The following is a 22,994-nucleotide window of genomic DNA, read 5'->3' as shown; positions in this document are numbered from 1 at the left end:
CCAACACACTCCTGAGACCATTCATAACTTCCAGAGTTCCCATCAGTATAGTCAGTCATTTCAGCCGTTTTCTAGTTAGTATACGTTCATCTTATCGTGCATAAACACTCTTAATATGAATGTCTGCTTTGAAAAATGCTAGTACACACAGGCAAAAATTACATTCTCCTCATTGAGGAGCAGTTGCCAAATTATGTGTGTATACATCTTTATCAGGAATGGAAAGGTGTATTTTTTAAGTAGATCAAATGAAATTGAATTACCATACAATTTTAAGGCTTCCCAGGTGGCGCTAGTGGTAAAGAACCTGCTTGCGAATGCAAGAGACTTGAGAGATGTTGGTTCCATCTCTGGGTTGGGAAGATCCCCTGGAGGAGGACATGGCAACCCACTCCAGTGTTCTTGCTTGGAGAATCCTGCGGACAGAGGAGTCTTGCGGGCTACAGTCCATGGGGTCTCAAAGAGTCGGACATGATTGAGTGACTTAGCACGCATAATTTTAAGAGATTGTAACAACTATATGAACAGTTCAGGAGACATTTATCCAGTGAGACTTCTGTGTTTTATAGGAATCAAAGCATCCCCCACATAATGTGTCAAATAAATACGTTAAAAGCCTTATGGAATTTTGGCGAGACCTATTGTAAAGGTAATGAGCTTCCTATGTGGCTCAGTGGCAAAAAACCCAACTGCTAATCCAGGAGACGCAGGAGATGGGGGTTTAATCACTGGTCAAGAAGCTCCCCTGGAGAAGGAAATGGCACCCACTCCAGTACTCTTGCCTGGAGAATCCCATGGACAGAGGGGCCTGGCAGGCTACAGTCCATGGGGTCACAAAAAGTCAGGCACAACTGAGCGACTGAACACATATGTATGTTGCAAAGATAAGCAGGATCAGGACTTCCTGGTGGCCCAGTGACTGAGACTCTGTGCTCCCAGTATAGGGGGCCTGGCTTTGATCCCCGGTCAGGGAACTACATCCCAGATGGCACAAATGGGTTTGCATGCCACAGCTAAGACCTGGCACAGCCAAATCAGTAAATAAATAAAATTATTATTTTTTTTAAAGATAAGCAGGATTGCTTGATGTTGGTTCCTGATTAGTCTTCCTGTATGAAGACAGGCAATGGCACCCCACTCCAGTACTCTTGCCCGGAAAATCCCATGGACGGAGGAGCCTGGTGGGCTGCAGTCCATGGGGTCGCTAGAGTCGGACACGACTGAGCGACTTCACTTTCATGCATTGGAGAAGGAAATGGCAACCCACTCCAGTGTTCTTGCCTGGAGAATCCCAGGGATGGGGAAGCCTGGTGGGCTGCCTTCTATGGGGTCGCACAGAGTTGGACACGACTGAAGTGACTTAGCAGCAGCAGCATGAAGACGGGCTAGGTGGGATGGAAAGTTCACTTTCACTAACATGAGGGGCAGAAGCTCAAACTCCCTTGAAACTGGGGACCCAATCCCTCCCCTTCAGGGCACCCAGTGTTTCTCAGCACTTCTCTAGGTAGCTGACACCTAAGTTCTTGGAACCAAATAGTCTGTTTTTATCACACTGGCAAACCCATTGGCACACTAACTCACATAAAAGAAAGGGAAAACATTCCCCCAGCAGCACCCACTAAAACAAGCCCCCAGTGTCCAGCCGATCCCAGCACGTCTCTACGCAAGATGCTGACACCCGAGACTCAGGCACCTGCAGATGTGTGAGTTCATGGTTTCCAGCCTCTGCCAAGTGAGGCCACCATCATTCCTAACAGAAGCACGACAGCTATACTCCTGGAATGGGAACCAAGGTCTAGTGGATTCTGCCAGACACAGAGACCTCACTAAGAATGTATATCTAACCAGGAAGTCAAGTTACATGGTTTTTAAAACTGCCAACCTGAAGTTACTTATCCCCTTAATATTGGGTTGGCCAAAAATTCTGTTTCGGTTTTTCCATACAATGTAGTGGAAAAAATCAAACAACCTTGTTGGCCAATCCAATACATAATTATCTGGTGTTTCAATTAGTTTTTCAATTGTCAAACTTTTTAAAATGTCAAATTTGTCTAAAATAGAAAAAATATGTCTCCCTCCCAAAAGTTATAAAGCTAGAAATATATAAATCTTTTTAAAAAAGAAATTACTTTGATAGTTTTGTCCAAGGATCACAGACTATTGACCAATAGAAAAATTCAGTCCACAGGCATATTTTGACTGGCTGCAGAATATTTGAAAGTTTCCTTTAGAATAGAACAAGGTGGCGAGGCATACTTCACGTGTCAGGCTTGGTTTCCACTATGACAGACCACAGCATTTCATTCATCGTATTATCCTGCCTCTCCAAAGGCAACTTAGTTTATGAACCCTGGCTTACGCGATTTAGAAGATTCTAGGAGAGAACGGTATTGGTGAATATGTAAACAAAATCCACAGACTCAAAAATATAGATAAGAAGATAATTTGCAGATGAGATTGAAACTCTTCAATCACTTTGAGGATCTACCGGGGCTCTTCATTCCCAATTTCATCAGACATTCGACACAAAGTTGGTGTAGCTCTCCGAAAGGCAGAAATCTATCTCCTCAGTAAAAGTGTCAATTTTTACAGCAGTTCCCTCATCAGACCACTGTGCTTTATTTCGGAGAAGGCAATGGCACCCCACTCCAGTACTCTTGCCTGGAAAATCCCATGGATAGAGGAGCCTGGTGGGCTGTAGTCCATGGGGTCACTAAGAGTCGGACACGACTGAGCGACTTCACTTTCACTTTTCACTTTCATGCATTGGAGAAGGAAATGGCAACCCACTCCAGTGTCCTTGCCTGGAGAATCCCAGGGACGGGGGAACCTGGTGGGCTGCCATCTATGGGGTCGCACACAGTCGGACACAACTGAAGCGACTTAGCAGCAGCAGCAACAGTGCTTTATTTGGATTTTGGTCTGTGTTTCTTATGCAAACAAACAAACAAAAAAATCAGGCAGGATATTTCAGCAGGGGAAAGGAACATTATTACCATGTTCCCCATTGAAAATTAAAATATTCAAAATAAATCAAAAACGGAAATAAAATCATTTTTGACTTACTATCTGATCAGTGGCTTAATATCTGTTTTTATGGAGAATATTTTATATGTATTTTAAATAAGCAACTGCCATTAACTTAAAAATATGTGACCAAGTTGAGATTCTCAGAAACTGGAGGACAAACAAAAGAGTTATCAAGAACATGCAATTAACAGCAGCAGAGATTCTGCTTGAAGTAAAAAGGCCACTCCATACCAGGAGTAAGAACCCATTTTGGGAGTCTTGAAGCTGACTTTGACCCAAACACATCACACTGCCTTTGACTTAAACTAAACGCATTCATCAGATGTTCACCTGAGATGTTGATAATTACAATGATTATTTTGTAAAAGGAAGAATTCTATGCTGTTTTCTTTTGCTAGTCACATTTCCTAAATTGAACATCACTGACACATTCATGTATTCATTCCACCCATCAATCATTTATTGAGTATTTACTAAGTGTCAGACACTCTGTTGGGGACACTATCTTGAACAAGAGAAGCAAAATGTGTTTCCTGATTAGGCTTACATTTTAATGGAGTGGAGGACAATTGAAATATAAACTTTATAGAAAAGACTTTAATTTTATTGAAGTATAGTTTATCTATAATATCATATTCGTTTCAGGTGAACGGCAGAGCGGTTCAGTTAAACATATACATCCTTTTCTCATATAGAGTGTGATAGAATACTTGCGTGGACGTCCTTCTGTCATATATCAACAGGAGGTCTTTGTTGGCTATTTATCTTATATATAATAGTGTGTGCAGACTCACTTTTTAAAAAGATGTTTCATATACTGTACAGGCTATGCTGAAAGTGAACAAGGTAAGGGTTAGAGTGGCTGGAGGCAGACCCTTCAGACTGGACGGGCAGGGGGACCTTTCTAAGGGATGTGCCCAGCGTGCGGCTTCTCAGACTCCATGTGCCTGTGAGTAGTGTGGGATCTTCTCAGAATGCAGACTCTGACTCAGAGGTCGGAGGATTCGGATTCAGAGGCCTGAGATTCTGCATTTTTATGGGCTATAAGGTAATACTAATACATCAGGTCCTCAGACAGCATTTGGGGTAGTAAGGACTTTGAATAAGAAATGAGAATGGTAAAACTCCTGTGCATATATCTAGAAAAGATGAAAAGTCTAATTAGGAAAGATGCATGCACCCTAATGTTCATAGCACCCCCATTCCCAATAGCCAAAGCACGGAAGCAACCTAAGTGTGAATCAACAGCTGAACGTATGAAGAAAATGCAGTACATATACACAATGGAATATTACTGAGCCATAAAAAAGAATTAAACTATGCCATTTGCTGCAGCCTGGGTGGACCTAGAGATGGTCATGCTAAAGGAGTCAGACAAAGACAGATACAGGATGTCACTTACATGTGGAATCTTAAAAAATGATACCAACGAACTTATTTACAAAACAGACTCACAGACGCAGAAAACAAGCTATGGTTACCAAGGGTGGGGAGGAAAGGGATAACGTAAGGGTCTGAAATTAATATATACACACTGCTGTATACAAAATAAACCAGGGCCTATTTGCTATATAGCACAGGGAGCTATACTCAATGTCTTGTAGTAACCTACAATGGGGAAGAATCTGAAAAAGAATATATATATATTATATATATATATATAATATATATATAAAACTGAATCACTGCTGTACACCTGAAACTAACACAACATTGCAAATCAACTATACTTCAATTTTAAAAAGTTTTTTAATAAATTAAAAAAAAATGAGCATGGTAAAAAGAGTTGGGGCAGGAGCTCTCGGCTTCCATCGAAGGCACGTGTGTGAGTTTGGGGGAAGGAACAAGTCTAGCCTGTGCCCACCTCGATTCTGACTGTCTCCCTTCTGTCACACGGGCCACCCCAGGGCATGGGGACCTGCCCGGCCCCGTCCTGCCTCCAGCTCTTCACGCACTGAGGCTTGGCCGGCTCACTGCTCTGAGCCTGGCTGCTCCACCCTGCGGGGCCCTGGGTGAGCAGGCTGCCCAGAGCAGGCGGGCCATGAGCCACAGGCACACACAGCAGGCTCCCCGCCACCAGAGGTGCCAGCGTGCGGGTGGCCGGCAGCTCTCTATCCGATCCAGGCGTCTCAGCTCCTGGGGGCTAAGGGCTTCAACACTCGAATTTGGAGGGGACACAATGAAGTCTATCAGTTCAGTTCAGTCACTCAGTCGTGTCCGACTCTTTGCGACCCCATGAATCACAGCACGCCAAGCCTCCCTGTCCATCACCAACTCCCGGAGTCCACCCAAACTCATGTCCATTTAGTCAGTGATGCCATTCAATGATCTCATCCTCTGTCGTCCCCTTCTCCTCCCGCCTTCAATCTTTCCCAGCATCAGGGTCTTTCCAAATGAGTCAGCTCTTCACATCATGTGGCCAAAGTATTGGAGTTTCAGCTTCACCATCAGTCCTGCCAATGAGCACTCAGAACTGATCTCCTTTAGGATGGACTGGTTGGATCTCCTTGCAGTCCAAGGAACTCTCAAGAGTCTTCTCTAACACCACAGTTCAAAACCATCAATTCATCAGCACTCAGCTTTCTTTATAGTCCAACTCTCACATCCACACATGACCACCTGAAAAACCATAACCTTGACTAGACGGAGCTTTGTTGGCAAAGTAATGAGTAACTAAGTCTCTGCTGCTGCTGCTGCTGCTGCTGCTAAGTTGCTTCAGTCGTGTCCGACTCTGTGCAGCCCCATAGACGGCAGCCCACCAGGCTCCCCCGTCCCTAGGATTCTCCAGGCAAGAACACTGGAGTGGGTTGCCATTTCCTTCTCCAATGCATGAAAGTGAAAAGTGAAAGTGAAGTCGCTCAGTCGTGTCCGACTCTTCATGACCCCATGGACTGCAGCCTACCAGGATCCTCCGTCCATGGGATTTTCCGGGCAAGAGTACTGGAGTGGGTTGCCATTGTCTTCTCCAGATTAAGTCTCTAACAGTCCCCAAAGCAGAATCCTGGAATTCATCAAGCCCTCCTATTGGCTCATCTCCAACTGTGAAGGTCTACTGTTGTAACTGAACTCTATCGACACACCATCTAGGCTCCTTAAAAAAAAACATAATAAAATCTTTACATTTTAAGCCACGCCTGCCTAGAGCTGAACTTCCATCCCCTGACTTTTACAATCCACTTCTGAACAAAGATCAGCTATCTGTTATTGCATCTCCTAAAATCAACATTCCTTCCTTGCAGTTTACCAAACACCACTCATCCTTCAGACGTGCTTCTGTGTTCATTTCCCTGTGGGGGTCTCCTTGTCTCTGCTCTGCTTCTTGCTGGCCCCACCCCACCTTTTTGCCTCATCTTGGAGGAACTGATCATTTTTGCCACTCTACCATCACTGAACATACTCTACTGCAATGCTGGATCTGTGTGCTTCATAAGATCTTGTGCTCTTTGGAGGAAAAAAAACAAAACCAAACAAAAACATGCCAACTTGAAAAATGTACACCCTGGAGTTGCATGAGTATAAATCCTGGTTCTTCCACTTTTTACTATGCATACCTTGTCAGGTTACTTAAATCACTGGTAAAAAGAAATAAGAACACTTCCTACTTCATAGAGTTATAATGAGAAGCAAATGAGGCAACATGAAGAGAGGCTCCGTGGCAGTAGCTATCCTCACACAACCTGCGGAACACAGCAGTGGCTGCCTCCTGTCTACTGAGTGTCTGCTGTGATTCGCCACGCGGTGCAAATATTATCTCTTATAAACCGACAGTCACTGCAGACATCTATATGACTGTCCCTTTATAGGTGTAGAAACTTAGTCTCTGAGAGGGTAAACAGCTCATTTAAGGCCTAACAGCCAACACGCCTGGAAGCAGGATTTGTGCTGAGGTTTAGATGAGCATTCTGACTTCTGCAATCATTCAATCCCAAGGGCAGAATGGGGGCTCAATAAATATCTGTGGAATTGCTTGGTTCATTATTAATCCACTTCTAAATTACATTAAAATATTTCTTACTGATAGGGTAAGAGGCAAAGAGAGGCAATGCCAAAGAATGCTCAAACTACCGCACAATTGCTCTCATCTCACATGCTAGTAAAGTAATGCTCAAAATTCTCCAAGCCAGGCTTCAGCAATACATGAACTGTGAACTTCCAGATGTTCAAGCTGGTTTTAGAAAAGGCAGAGGAACCAGAGATCAAATTGCCAACATCTGCTAGATCATCAAAAAAGCAAGAGAGTTCCAGAAAAACATCTATTTCTGCTTTATTGACTATGCCAAAGCCTTTGACTGTGTGGATCACAATAAACTGTGGAAAATTCTGAAAGAGATGGGAATACCAGACCACCTGACATGCCTCTTGAGAAACCTATGTGCAGGGCAGGAAGCAACATGGAACTGGACATGGAGCAACAGACTGGTTCCAAATAGGAAAAGGAGTACATCAAGGCTGTATATTGTCACCCTGCTTATTTAACTTATATGCAGAGTACATCATGAGAAACGCTGGGGGAAGAAGCACAACCTGGAATCAAGATTGCCGAGAGAAATGTCAATAACCTCAGATATGCAGATGACACCACCCTTATGGCAGAAAGTGAAGAGGAACTAAAAAGTCCTCTTGATGAAGGTGAAAGAGGACAGTGAAAAAGTTGGCTTAAAGCTCAACATTCAGAAAACGAAGATCATGGCATCTGCTCCCATCACTTCATGGCAAATAGATGGGGAAACAGTGGAAACAGTGTCAGATTTTATTTTTCTGGGCGCCAAAATCACTGCAGATGGTGACTGCAGCCATGAAATTAAAAGACACTCCTTGGAAGGAAAGTTATGACCAACCTAGACAGCATATTAAAAAGCAGAGACATTACTTTGTCAACAAACGTCTGCCTAGTCAAAGCTATGTTTTTTCCAGTAGTCATGTATGGATGTGAGAGTTGGACTGTGAAGAAAGCTGAGGGCTGAAGAATTGATGCTTTTGGACTGTGGTGTTGCAAAAGACTCCTGAGAGTCCCTTGGACTGCAAGGAGATCCAACCAGTCCATCCCAAAGGAAACCAGTCCTGAATATTCATTGGAAGGACTGATGCTGAAGCTGAAACTCCAATACTTTGGCCGCCTGATGTGAAGAGTTGACTCATTGGAAAAGACCCTGATGCTGGGAAAGATTGAGGGCAGGAGGAGAAGGGGACGACAGAGGATGAGATGCCTCGATGGCATCACCGACTCGATGGACGTGAGTTTGGGTGGACTCTGGGAGTTGGTGATGGACAGGGAGGCCTGATGTGCTACAGTTCATGGGGTTGCAAATAGTCAGACACGACTGAGTGACTGAACTGAACTGAAGAGGTAAATAGGATCTCATATTAAAGTAATTCAGAAATGCTAGGAACACATATAGAAGTTATTGGTTGGCACACTACTTTTAGAATTGAAATGAAGTATGTGTGAAAAGTGGAAGGTATTTTAAAAAATGGTTAAAATCACCAGATTTCTACTGAAGTGTCTCTCTTTCTGAGGAAAAGGAATGTTGTACTGAGCTCTTTCAAACCCCAAATTAACAGCTATATATTACCCCTTTTATCCATTGCTGTCTTTCAAAAGGGGGATTTCTCCCCGATCGTACAGACACCAGGAGCACAGGGAAAGATGATGTCCTCGGTTATATAAAAGCAGTAGTGATGATCTTCACGATCAAAACAAGTCAGGTGGATTAAACTGCCCTCTTTGAAGCAAAAAATGAAAGTGAAAGTGAAAGTCGCTCAGTTGTGTCCGATTCTTTGCCACCCCATGGTCTTACAGTCCATGGGATTCTCCCGGCCAGAACACTGGAGTGGGCAGACTTTCCCTTCTCCAGGGGAGCTTCCCAACCCAGGGATCGAACCCAGGTCTCCCGCATTGCAGGCGGATTCTTCACCAGCTGAGCCACCAGGGAAGCCCCAAAAGCCATATATTTATTTCTAAAGACAGTTTGGTGTGTCTACACATGTATGCGAATACACATAATATATACACATATATTTAATGTTGAAATAATCCTTTGGTGGCATAGTAAGAAATGTACCTGGTCTTGTCCCTGCTCTAGACACACAACCCTACAACCCCAGGAATCCCTGGAGGGCTGGGTCTCTTCTATACTAGTGGATATTTGGTTCCTCAGGGAAGCTCATGACCAGGAAGATGGGAGATTAGAACGCTGGGCCTCATAACTGCCCCCTGACCTTCTGGGAGGGCAGTGGAGCTAAGCAACAAGCTGATCACCAATGGCCAGTGATATAATCAACCTTGCTTGTGTGATGATGTTTCCATGAGAACTGTTACAGAGCAGGGGACCCAGTGGGCACATCCAGGTGCTGCGGCCTGGGAGAGGGCACGGGTGGCAGCCCCAGGCTCGTCCCTATGCCTGCCCCAGCATCTCTTCCATTCGGCTGTTCCTGAGTTACAGCCTTCGTCATAACAGAAGTGTTTTTCTGAGCTCTGGGAGCAGTTTTAGCAAATTATCAAATCTGACAGGAAAGGGGAGGGCTGTGAATTTCCCAACATTGCAGTCAAGTTGGACACAAGCTTGGGGGGCCTGGGCACCCTGTACCGTGACCAGCATCTGTGTGCAGGTGGGGCCCTTATACTTGTGGACGCTGATGTTCACTCCAAGTACCAGACCACCTGACCTGCCTCCTGAGAAACCGGTATGCAGGTCAAGAAGCAACAGTTAGAACTGGACATGGAACAACAGACTGGATCAAAAGTGGGAAAGGAGGGCATCAAGGCTGTATATTGTCACCCTGCTTATTTAACTTAGATGCAGAGTACATCATGAGAAATGCTGGGCTGGATGAAGCACAAGCTGGAATCAAGATTGCCAGGAGAAACAGCAATAACCTCAGATATGCAGATGACACTTTCTTAGGGAAGAAAGTGAAGAGGAACTAAAGAGCCTCTTGATGAAGGCAACAGAAAAGAGTGAAAAAGCTGGCTTGAAACTCAACATTCAAAAAACTAACATCATGGTATGCAGTCCCATCACTTCATGGCAAATAGACGGGAAACAATGGAAACAGTGGCAGACTTTATTTGGGGGGGCTCCAAAATCACTGCAGATGGTGACTGCAGTTATGAAATTAAAAGGCACTTGCTCCTTGGAAGAAAAGCTATGACCAACCTAGATAGCATATTAAAAAGCAGAGACATTACTTTGTCAACAAAGGTCCAACAACAAAGGTCGTCAAGGCTATAGTTTTTCCAGTGGTCATGTATGGATGTGAAGGTTGGGCTATAAAGAAAGCTGAGTGCCAAAGAATTGATGCTTTGAGCTGCGGTGTTGGAGAAGACTCTTGAGAGTCCCTTGGACTGCAAGGAGGTCCAACCAGTCCATCCTAAAGGAGATCAGTCCTGGGTGTTCATTGGAAGGACTGATGTTGAAGCTGAAACTTCAATACTTTGGCCACCTGATGCCAAGAGCTGACTCATTTCAAAAGACTCTGATGCCAGGAGGGATTGGGGGCAGGAGGAGAAGGGGACGACAGAGGATGAGATGGTTGGATGGCATCACCAACTTGATGGAAATGAGTTTGAGTAAACTCTGGGAGTTGGTGATGGACAGGGAGGCCTGGCATGCGTCCATGGGGTCGCAAAAGTCAGACATGACTGAGTGACTGAACAGCAAAAATAGTGTCAGAACTGAATTAAATTTTAGGACACCCCGCGGTGTCCAGAGAGCTGCAGAACTGGTGGTTCAGTTCAGTTCAGTTCAGTCGCTCAGTCGTGTCCAACTCTTTGCGACCCCATGAACCGCAGCATGTCAGGCCTCCCTGTCCATCACCAACTTCTGGAGTTTACTCAAATCCGTGTCCATTGAATTGGTGATGCCATCCAACCATCTCATCCTCTGCTGTCCCCTTTTCCTCCTGCCCTCAATCTTTCCCAGCATCAGGGTCTTTCCCAATGAGTCAGTTCTTTGCATCAGGAGGCCAAAGTATTGGAATTTCAGCTTCAGCATCAGTAAGGGAAAAAACCTACGGTTGATATTAGAGGTGTTCTAAGTAAATGCACTTCACACTTACCTTCTTCTTCCTCTAACAGCAAAGAAAATTTTGAAAACAGAAACAAAAATCATGTGCACCTGTTTACACACTTTTCTCTCCTTATGCAGGTATTACACTTGCTCTGATATTCAAGTAACTTTGCTGATGTGAATGCTTGCCTCTCCTGTATGTAAAATATCCCACAATATTTAGTTATGCAAATACACAGGAAAACAGTCATGCATTTGCAAACATTCCAAATGATAGACGTTGGGAGGTGGGGGCACCAAATAGCTCTCAATCTGTGTTGTCATTCAAAAGACATAATACATATAAAACACCCAGATACATTTTTACAAAGACATAGTTGTTAAAATGTCAAATAGCTGATTCTTGTAAAGAACTTTGTAGGAAATGCCTACAATGACAATTGCTTTTCTCTGGTCATCAAAATATCCAACTCTACTTCTGCTTAAATGAAATAATATGGGAAATTTTTCCAGTGTTATTTTTTGTCTACTTACATAAATTCAGGGAATTTCCTCATAAACTATAAACAGAAGCTATAAGGTAAGCAATATAAAGTCTTAGAATCCTTTAAAGATCATTGAAAATCTTGTCTATGTCAACACAAATTATTATTGCAAGATACAGAAACACCTCTGCAATGTTCCACTCTAACAAGCACTAAATCGAGTTCTGGGTTTTGTACCTAAAATGAAATCTTGCACTTTTAAGTTCTGAGCTGCTGTATGTTAGTTTAAACTGAGAGCTATGTTTTTAATTGCCTCATTTTAACTTCATTTATCGCTATCAGTTCGTATTTTTCCCTGATAAAACCAGGTGGTATGAATCTGTGTACTCTGATACAAATTTTTCCATCCTCATCCTCTTGGAATCAGAATACAGACTTCTGGTTCCTGTCAAGTGAATCTTTGCTGCAAACAGGAGAATGCAAATTCACGTGACTCTGTGATTTTGGGAAACGTGCCAGATACTGACTGCTAAGAGTTATGAATATTTATCAGTTGCTGTTATTAAAAACACTCTTTTTTCCTCATGGAGTTTCTGAGTAAACAATTTCAAAATGTTATTCCATCTGTCAATGTTTTCTGAAAACAGCACAAACCTTCTTTTTTATCTTCTGGAGTAATCTTCACTTTCGTGTCTGTTATATCTTTGAACGAGGCCAGAAAAAGGACCACATCTCCTTTCTCATTCTTTATGGGAACAATATCCAACAGGCACCAAAATGGAGACCCTGCAACAGTAAAAGAAAAACACATCAGCCACTGCCTCCTGCTTTTGTACAAAAATCACATCATTCATGGTATAGTTCATCAAGTCCTTACTGTTTTCTTCTAGCCCATGACTCTCCCTACAAACCTGAAAAATGTCAGTTTTCAGATTCCATACATGTCTAACCCATATAGATCTCTCTTCATTTCCGTATGAAGGGCTTTCTCTGAAAATAAAGCTGTATTTTCAAGAAAGCCACTGGTCTGTGCTGAGACCTTTTTGCTTACGATATTCACTCTGTATTTCTTCGTTGAATGTATTGATGTTGAAGCCTTCAAACTGATAAAACTTTGCCCCTCCCCACCTCCAGCACACACTGGTTCCTAAATAAAGATCTTTGTTTGGTGTGAGCTTCCTAGAGGTTTATTTAGTCAGTTTAAAAATCAATGCTTGTGCACCAGAATAGCTAAAAGAAAAAATGATGGAAAATATCAAGTTTTGGGAGGATATTTTGTCACTTGAACTCTCCTACATTGCTGACGGGTTGCAAATTAGTACCTATATTTTAAAAAATGTTTGGCAGTATCAAGATTTATTTTCATAACAACATTATTCAGCAATGTGAACTGCTGCTGCTGCTGCTAAGTCGCTTCAGTTGTGTCCGACTCTGTGGGACCCCATAGACGGCAGCCCACCAGGCTCCCCCGTCCCTGGGATTCTCCAGGCAAGAACACTGGAGTGGGTTGCCATTTCCTTCTCCAATGCATGAAAGTGAAAAGTGAAAGTGAAGTCGCTCAGTCCTGTCCGACTCTGAGCGACCCCATGGACTGCAGCCCACCAGGCTCCTCCACCCACAGGATTTTCCAGGCAAGAGTACTGGAGTGGGGTGCCATCGCCTTCTCCATCAGCAATGTGAACGAGTGATAGTATAATAATTGGCAGTAGACTAACAGATTGTTGAGTAAAAACAGCCAGACATGGAGGAGTAGAATCCATTTAAACTAAGTACAAAAACAAGCAAAACTAATCTATGGTGTTACAGGTCAAGTTAGTGGTTACCTTTGGGAGATTGGGAGGGAACACAGGTCAGGAAATTCTGGGATGCTGGTCCATCTTTCGTGACCTTTATGGTGATTACATAGGAGTACTCAGGTTTTGAAACTCATCATACTCTACACTCATGAATTTTTCAGTATGTATGTTTTATTTCAATAAAATATTCTTAAAAGTGATACTTAATACCCCAATAAAGAACAAAGTAATGCCATTTGCAGCAACATGGATGGACCTAGAGATGATCATATCATGCTGAGTGAGGTAAGCTAGACAGAGAAAGACAAATATCTTTGATATTGCTTATATGTGGGATCTGAAAAAAAAAAGATGCAAATGAACTTCTTATTTATGGTTACCAACGAGGGTAGGGAGGAAGAAGGATAAGTTGGGAGGCTGGGACTGACATATACACACTGCTGCTGCTGCTGCTAAGTTGCTTCAGTCGTATCAGACCCTGTGCGACCCCACAGATGGCAGCCCACCAGGCTCCTCTGTCCCTGGGATTCTCCAGGCAAGAACACTGGAGTGGGTTGCCATGCCCTCCTGCAGGGGATCTTCTCCACCCAGGGATCAAACCCGAGTCCCTTACAACTCCTGCATGGGCAGGCGGGTTCTTTAGCACGAAAGCCACCTGGGAAGCCCCTTCATTAACCTGGGTCACTCTAAATACAAATTGTGTAATGCGGTGACATCAACCAGGGTACTGTCAGCATTCCCACCGTGCATACGACAAGTGAATCAGCAACAGTGTAAATGACATATACGCCATTTTTTCCTTCTTTCCTTCCTTCCCTCCATGCTCCCTTCCCCCTTTCTGCCTTCAGCTGCCCTCCTATTTAACCACACCAACTTGCTTACAAATATGGCTTTGGGTATTTTCAAGATCTTTCTGTGTTGTTGGGTGTTGTCATTGTAGACATGCCTGAACCAGCTAAGTCTGCTCCTGCCCCTAAAAAGGGCTCTAAAAAAGCTGTGACCAAGGCCCAGAAGAAGGCCGGCAAGAAGCACAACCGCAGCCGCAAGGAGAGCTACTCCATGTACGCGTACAAGGTGCTGAAGCAAGTCCATCCAGACACCGGCATCTCATCCAAGGCCATGGGCATCATGACTCCTTCGTCAACGACATTTTCGAGTGCATCGCTGGCGAGGCATCACGCCTGGTGCATTACAATAAGCGCTCGACTATCACATCCAGGGAGATCCAGACCGCCGTGCACTTGCTGCTACCTGGGGAGCTGGCCAAGCACGCCGTGTCCAAGGGCACTAAGGCTGTCACCAAGTATACCATCTCCAAGTAAATATAATATGCCTAGCCGCTGTTAACGGAGAAAGCAATGGCACCCCACTCCAGTACACTTGCCTGAAAAATCCCATGGACAGAGGGCCTGGTGGGCTGCAGTCCATGGGGTCGCACAGAGTCAGACACGACTGAGTGACTTCACTTCACTTTATCTTCATGTTAGAAAGCAAAGCATAAGTCATTTGCTCCTTCTTCCAGAAAAAGAGAACCAATGCCAAAACCTACCAATCAGGTTCAAAGCAACACCCTTCTCACTTAATTTGCTCACTTATCTTTCCCTTCCCTGCTGTCTTCAGTATCTCCACCCTGACTTTCTGACAAAATCTTCAATCTTGCATGAGTGTAATAACTCAGAGCGGTTCCCCAAGGTCTGCTTCTTCCTTTCTTACCCACAGGTACAAAGATGGCCATGTAATGTCTTTCACTCATCAGCCACCCAGACTTGGTACAATAAATCTCTCTTAGGGTTAAGAAGCAAGGAAGAAAATCCCTAGGCCTCCAATCCAAAGATGGGAAGGGTTCTTAAAAGCAGGGTTAGAGGGCAGACATCATGTCAGTGTTAACTCCCTCCGTATACAGCCATAGTAATTACCGTGTGGGTTGGTGAGCACTAAAAGAGATGAGGCTCTGCCAAGGTTTAAGTTAATAACACCTTTAATTTCCGCAGATAAATACAATTCATGTGGAGAGAACAGGGCTCATACCCTACAAGGTAAACTGTATTTTTGGAATTGCATAAATAATCACATAGGGTTGAAACCTGGTGGAAGGTCCCACGTCTCCATTTTTGGTACTTTCTTTTACTTCACTGGGAAACAAGGGTGCAAGAGAATCTGACTTGGTAATATTTATAATTGAAAGAAGGTATATACTTTCCACATACCCCCAAAAGATTATATTTGGCAATAAGTGTAGACTAATGGTAAGGTTTCTAGTATGAGTTCATGGTTCAATAACTCAATACAAGGAGGCAGAAATGTAAAGAGAGTTGAGCTGAGAGTTGCTCCCTTCTCTCTAGTAGCTGCGTGGCCGTGACAGAACGCACGTAGCGTCTCCAGTGTGATGGAGCCGCGGCGAGTGGAACCGGGTGCTTTGCTGTTGTCATTTAGTTGCTAACTCACGTCTGGCTCTTTTGCAACCCCATGGACTGTAGCCCTCTGGGCTCCTCCGTCCATGGGATTCTCCAGGCAAGGATACTGGAGTGGGTTGCCATTTCCTTCTCCAGGGGATCTTCTCCACCCAGAGATGGAACCAGGGTCTCCTGCATTGGCAGACGAGGTCTTTACTATTGAGCCACCTGGGAAGCCCAGGGACCCTTTGCATGACCCTTATATCAAGTAGGATTTTGACTGGATTTTTAACGATAAATAGGTGTGATCTTTAGTCCTTGACATCAGGGCTACAATATCACAACACCCTGTGTGGACAGTGTAGGTTCTGGGTGACTGGGTGACGCAACATTTTGAGGTGCTCCTCATATTTCACAGCAAACCTGGTGGGTCTCGTTCTCTATCACCACGTCTCAGTGCTGCATTCTCAGTGTGTGATCAAGGGTTGACACTATTTAGAAACTCAGCCAGGGAATAATACCGGGGAGGGTGTTGCCAAAGGGCTGCAGGTGTGTCAACGAGGCACTGCTACCAGAGGCTGAACGGCGGGACCCTGGGGTCTGCAGCAGAAAGAGCGGGGCGAGGGATGAGTGTCGCGGGTGAGTCTCTTTAGCACGGTAGTTTCTGCCTCGTTCTTGCCCTAACCATCTCTTGCCCACTCTTTAAATGTCTTCTCCCTACCCTTAGTTTTTCTCCCCAGGCTGCTTAAAGAATCTGTGAAAATACAGGGTCCTGATTAAAAACACCCAATGGCTTTTCACTGCTTGCTTGCTTAAAAAACATCAGTATAGCATCCCAGACACTTTGTCAACATGGAGGATCTATTTTCATGGAACGGGAAAGGAAAACAGGAATGGGATGGGGGTGAGGAGGTGATCTAGGAGATGGGTCAGAGTCCAAAGGAGGAAGTCCCAGGAAGACAAGCCCTGCAGCAGCCTCTCCGGGGCTTCCAGGCGCCTGTGCTCCTCTAAGTGACAGAAGCAAGGGTTCTTTGGTGAATTAGCAGGTAAAGCCTCCACCTTTAACCTGCAGGAAGCCTTCCTTCACCTTATCTGCAGGAAACACCTCTTCTGAGGACCATCCGTCTATAGTGCAGCCCATATGTGTTTCAGATCTGTGCTCCGTTCCCAGTGAATCTGCCTTGAGTGGACAGCTCTCTTCCAAATGCCCCAGGATCCTAAAGCACGGAACTTAAGAACACTGGGGCCCAGATACCCTGTGCAGCAGTGGAAGGCAGAGCAGGGTTGGTGGGACAAGAACCGAGTCAGCTGGATATCTTGCTGAGATGGGCAGGGTCTAAGGACACCTTGTATTTCAACATTTAATGAAAAATGAGGATCTCAGGAAACAACGTGTTTTAAAATTTTAAAAGCCTGTTTCTTTGGGCTCCCTTGTGGCTCAGTTGGTAAAGAATCCAACTGCAATGCAGGAGACCTGGGTGTGATCCCTGGGTTGGGAAGATCCCCTGGAGGAAGGCATGGCAACCCACTCCAGTATTCTTGCCTGGAGAATCCCATGGACAGAGGAGCCTGGCAGGCTACAGTCCACAGGGTCACAAAGAATCAGACATGACTGAGAGACTCAGCACAGCACAGCACAGCACAGCACTTGTTTCTTTAGAGAAAAACAAAAAAAAACTCGGCAGACACACAGACGGTGCACAGTGGTGGACTGTGGGCTGATAGCTTCTTCCTTTTTCTTTTCTTCTCAGATCCTTGCTCTCAGATTTGCTAGAATAAGCATAAAGGAATAGATAGTGGAATTCTGGCAACTCTAGAGATCTGCAGTAGGAAATAGAGTTCAGGACTGGGTAACTGAAGCAATGATCACTTTGCGTGTATTATCCATGATTCAGTTCTAACAGATACCCCATTTCAGACTTTGAGAAAAGTTCTGTTTTGAGTTAGGGTAACTTAAAAAGAGAAAGAGGGAAAGAAAAGTTTAAAAAAAAAGAAGAAGGAAAGAGGGGTAGATACAAATCAACTGATCTTGGCTGTATAGAATGTGCCAAGTTTTTCTTTCTTTTTTCTTCATCTTTCCATTTTGTTCCAAGTTCTGTCTCTCCTTAAATACAAGTACCTCTTTCCTCTCCCAGGAGTATGTATCAGCATCCTCAAAAATCTCTAACAATTAAACACAAGAGGACCCTGGGAACTTGAGATCTGAAAAAATATCTCCACAATGTGCTTTAGTCAATACTGCCAACAACCTTGCTCAACAAATCATTTAATGGAGATTTGACCAGTACAGCTATTTATTACTTGCCTTAAGGAAACCTAACTGCTTCTGATAGACAGAGGTAATTCTTACCTACAACTGCAAGAATTTTTCACATACGGGTAGCCACAAATTCATCTGGGATAGGTTTAGAGGAGGAGCCACGATAGCTGATTACAGTCCAGTGAGAAACAGAGCCAAGGGATTCCTGGCAATGTGATGTCCAGGGACAGCTGTCATTCATTAACTTCTATTACAGGCTTTCCTCATAGCTCGGTCGGTAAAGAATCTGCCTGCAATGCAGGAGACCTGGGTTCGATTCCTGGGTCGAAAGATCCCCTGGAGAAGGAAACGGCAACCCACTCCAGGATTCTTGCCTGGAGAATCTCATCGACAGGGGAGCCTGGTAGACTACACTCCATGGGGTCGCAAGAGCCGGACACGACTTGGTGAATAAACCCCCACCATGTGCCGGACACCGAGCCACAAGCTCTCTATGCATTCTGGGTAAACTTCTCATCCATCACCCTGACCGACATTTTCACAGACTGATCCATAGTTTACAACTGGGGAAATTGCCATGTGTGGCATTTTCTTCAGGGTCCCACAGCTAAGTAGTGTCAAACAGCAGGCTTTAAACCCAGGTCTGAGTTTGATTTCTAATGTGGCTTTAATCTTCTGGGAATGATCTCCATCTATGAACAATGCTTTAAAAGTTGAGTTGAGTTTAATCTTTCTCTGTACCTGTGCTCTAGAACATAATGATACATATTCTTTTTAAAATGTCATATTAGAAGAGGCAAAAGTGAAATAAAACCTTTGGATAATCAACAAATTTCCCTCTCAACCCAAAAATAACAGGAGAAACTCTATTTGCAGTAAAATTCAGCTACTTTAGTTCTAGATTGGAATATATCCTTCACTTAGGTACATATGGCCCTAATTTTTAAAGTTTCTTCAATTACCAAATAGACAATGAGATCTGAAAACCACCTCTGGTACTGTTTTTAGTCCCCTCATTGAGACAATGAGGATGCAGTTATAAAAACTTTGTAATTCCAGTCTTTAGGCACAGTTACCTAAGTTGTTAACGTACGCGGCATCATGTCCTGACCTCCTTCACGAGCCCTTTGCTTGGCCCCTCCCCAGGGCGCTTCTGCCTCTTCCCTAGAAATGGTGATCTTTGTGCGGCTGCAGGTGCAGGCAGGACACATACAACACGCCCTACGTTCTCCTCTTCTCTGCAGACGACAGAACTGAGCCCACCCAGCACTGGGCCATGGGCGCTTCTCCAGGGGTGCCCCAGGGGAAAGAAGGCCACCACGCTTGACCATTGTCAGTGAGCAGAAAAACGTCTCATCCGACAGGCTTGGCCCCATGATTCCTCCTTAGAAACCATTTCTTTCTGAGAACAAGGTGCTGAGAGCAACTCACTCCCTTGATACTTGACTTTTAGGAAAGCAATTTAAGATTGCTTTAGACTTTGCAGTTGTTCGCTGTAAAAGAACTTGGATTAAATGAGAATCGGAGGATCAAGCTAACCCTCTCTAATTGCACAAGGCTTTAGAGGGATAAATCTATGGTCTTTGCAGGGCAAGGGGAATAATTGTTGGTACCAATAAGCATAATGCCAACCTACACAGCGTGGTTAAGGGCGTCTGGGACTCTGGAACTACTCAGTTTAGGACCCAAAAGAAAGTATTTGGAGATTGCATTGCAAACAATTGGACATAAGTCATTCATTCATTCAACATATTTTTGCTGAGTGCCTGAAACGGCCAGGAACTATTTTGAGTATTGGGAAACACATCAGTAAACCAAACAGAACAGATATCTGTCCTGTGTCCTGAGAGAACTTATACTCTACTTCCGAGAGAAAAACAACGAACTGCAAACAAGCGTATGGTTTATTAGAAGGTTTTAAATGCTACAACAAAAAGGAAAAGTAGAACAGGGCAAAGGGGTATAGAATGTAGGAAAAGGTGGAATAAGGCTCTGGCGTGAGGTTCTTAAGTGCTGCTTAATGAATCTGCTGAATATTAATAAATAAACTGTGGGTTATTGCTGGTCCTCTTTGAAGCAAATGATGGGAAGACCACAATGCAGATCTCAGGTCAAGCAAAAGCGAGAGAGAAGGAAGAAAAACTGGATGAGAGTGTCTTAGATCTCAGTGCAGTTCCAAGGAACGTTCTCCAAGGCCATCATGGAGTCATCTAGCCAAGCCAACCAGCAGAGCATCACCGCCTCGCCTTGGAACGGACCTGTCTCAGCGGCCCTGCCTCGCTCAGTCGCTGGCTGGTAGCAGCCCTGGCAAAGTCAGGTCTGTACCAGCACAGCGACGTGCTTCACAGGACAGCAGCTGGGCTTATCAGCCACACTCCCCTGTGATCAGAGACATGAGACGCCCTTTCTCGTGGTCGCTACTGTTAGCTGGCAGACATCTCACGTTTAGCAGAATAGCATCCCTGCCCAGCCACTGCACCTCCGTCTTCCATGGGAGATGAAGACTCCTCTCCATGTGCCGCCTTGGTAAACTGCCCCACCCAGTGCGTGGGGCAGCCTTCACTGGAAGGATGGGCCATCCTTCCTGCTGGACCAGTCATTCTTTCTCCTCCAGTAACTGCAATCTTGAACAGTGGGACCCAAGATCAAAAATGAAGGAAGCAGATTTATTTAACAGTGAAGACCAGAAAGATCTTGCCTGTTATTCCTGCTTCCAAGACCTCGTGGAACACCACTGCTTCTTGTTTTTTTTAAAGACTGGCAGCTCATTCCTTTCTTTGGTTCCATATGTTGCAACATATGCTTTCAATAAATTAATATTTTTGCCTCTAATAACCAGAATCAATTTATATTTGCATGCTGCTGCTGCTGCTAAGTCGTTCAGTTGTGTCCAACTCTGTGCGACCCCATAGATGGCAGTCCACCCGGCTCCCCCGTCCCTGGGATTCTCCAGGCAAGAACACTGGAGTGGGTTGCCATTTCCTTCTCCAACGCATGAAAGTGAAAAGTGAAAGTGAAGTCTCTCAGTCGTGTCCGACCCTCAGCAACCCCATGGACTGCAGCCTTCCAGGCTCCTCCGTCCATGGGATTTTCCAGGCAAGAGCACTGGAGTGGGGTGCCATTGCCTTCTCCATACTGGATATATATCTACTTCTCATGGTTATGAGCTCTGAAGAGGTCAATACCTAGAAAAGTATTTTGTGCTTTTTGTCTATTAAGTAAGGAGTTTACCTGAATATATAATGCTTTGATCCTTTAATCATTTAAAAAAAAAAAAAAAAAGGCAGGCACAACTATGGCTCTGTGTGTGAGTTAGTGGCCCAGTTGTGTCTGACTCTTTGCGACCCCATGGACTGTAGCCCGCCAGGCTCCTCCGTCCATGAAACTCTTCAGGCAAGAATGTTGGAGTGGGTAATCATTCCCTTCTCTAGGGGATCTTTCCGACCCAGGGATTGAACCCAGGTCTCTTGCTTTGCAGGCAAATTCTTTACTGTCTGAGCCACCAAGGAAACCAATAGTGCTAATCAACAGTTCAGTGTTAATATTTGTTAGGGGGGTTCAGGGTGGGCATTTGTTATAAAAATCTCTATTTCGTGTACATATGAAACATTTCATGATTTTCTTTTCATTAAGGAAACAGGAGAATTATTCAGCACTTCCTTGAACATCAAATCTAGAATTAAGCTGGAACAAAATCTTTTCAGATTGCTGGATTTAGAAAAGATCTTTAGAGATGATACAAGGAACACTTTATTGTAAAGATGAAGATCCTGAGTTCAGGGTGGGTGAGTAAACTGCGCAAAACGGCTAATGTTATTGTTGAAAGAGGTGGAATTAGACCTCACATCACATGATTCTCTGTTTTGGGGGCTTTGTGCTAAAAAACAGGGCATTTCTCCAAACATTAAACAAAGAAAAACAGGAATAGTTCTCATATGAGAAAATAATGTGGCTTTTATGATTTAAAAAAAGCAAACATTGACTTATATATGTTATTGATTAAAAAAAGGCCAGGACACATAACAAATTCCACATTAATTAAGTCTTTTTTAAGCAATTAGATGCGGAATTAGAACCCGTGTTTAAAAGCCCGGGCAAGTAAGGCAAAATGGATGGAAAATATGTCCTACTGGAGAAAGCTGAAAGTTTGAGATGAGAATTTGGAAACAAGCAAACAGGAACTGAAAAGAGCTCGTTAAGGATCTCTTGACAATTTTCCGGAGCATAAACATATGACGGAGTTTTGGGGGCCAACTTAACCCTCTCCGAGAACATGGCGACAACAGACACTGAGCATCTCTTCCACTGTGTAAGCGCCACTCGGCGAAGACTCGGTAACGCGGTGCCAGACTGCCCGAGCCACAGCTCGGCGGGCATGGGAGGCGCCTCAACGTCCCGTTTCTGTCCCAAACGCGGCCGATGTCTCACCAGGACTGGAGGCCAAACCGCGGTGCCTGCGGAGGCTCGCTGGACCCACCGCGCTCGGCGGAGCTGCTCGCACAGGCAGGCCTGCACCCAGACAGACAGCATCTCGAGAAAAACAAGTCTGTGCGTAACATTTTCCTACTCGCTTGCAGACGATCATAGGCACTTCCCTCGACAACAAGAAAAGTACAGAAGAGACGCACGTGTAGAGACTGGACTCGGCCCAGCGGGGGAAGGAGGCGGGGCAAAACGGATAGGGTAGCAGTGACGTGTATACACGACCTCGTGTGAAACGGAGAGCTGGTGGGCGGCTGCCGTGTGACACGGGGCTCAGCCGGGGCTCTGTGACGCCTGGGGACGGGGCGGGGCGGGGCAGAGGCTCAAGAGCGAGGGGGACATGGCTGATTCATGCTGCTGTGCAGCGGAAACCAACACCACGCCGTAGGCAGTCATCCTCCAACCAAAACAAACATCAAAGAAATAAAACAGGCCCAAGCTGATTGCATTGTACAATATCAGCTATTTCCCAGAGCTTCTACATATTAGGGGTTGGGGTAATGAAGATACTTGTTTCTATTAATGTATTATTTGTGGCT

The 22,994-nt window shown here is 44.6% G+C and overlaps 1 protein-coding gene across 1 annotated transcript in view; it reads right to left on the bottom strand.

The window, feature by feature from the left end:
- The window catches only part of KCNH8 (potassium voltage-gated channel subfamily H member 8), a 482,250-nt gene that overhangs the window by 251,230 nt on the left and 208,026 nt on the right, over positions 1 to 22,994 (bottom strand). Inside the window, exon 3 of the mRNA XM_025294232.3 lies at positions 12,179 to 12,310. Within this exon, the coding sequence (XP_025150017.3) occupies positions 12,179 to 12,310 (132 nt within the window). The remainder of the gene's footprint in view (positions 1 to 12,178; positions 12,311 to 22,994) is intronic.

The sequence above is a fragment of the Bubalus bubalis genome, chromosome 1 (genome assembly GCF_019923935.1).
Source record: "Bubalus bubalis isolate 160015118507 breed Murrah chromosome 1, NDDB_SH_1, whole genome shotgun sequence".
Taxonomy (NCBI): domain Eukaryota; kingdom Metazoa; phylum Chordata; class Mammalia; order Artiodactyla; family Bovidae; genus Bubalus; species Bubalus bubalis.
This window is presented reverse-complemented; position numbering and strand designations above follow the sequence as displayed.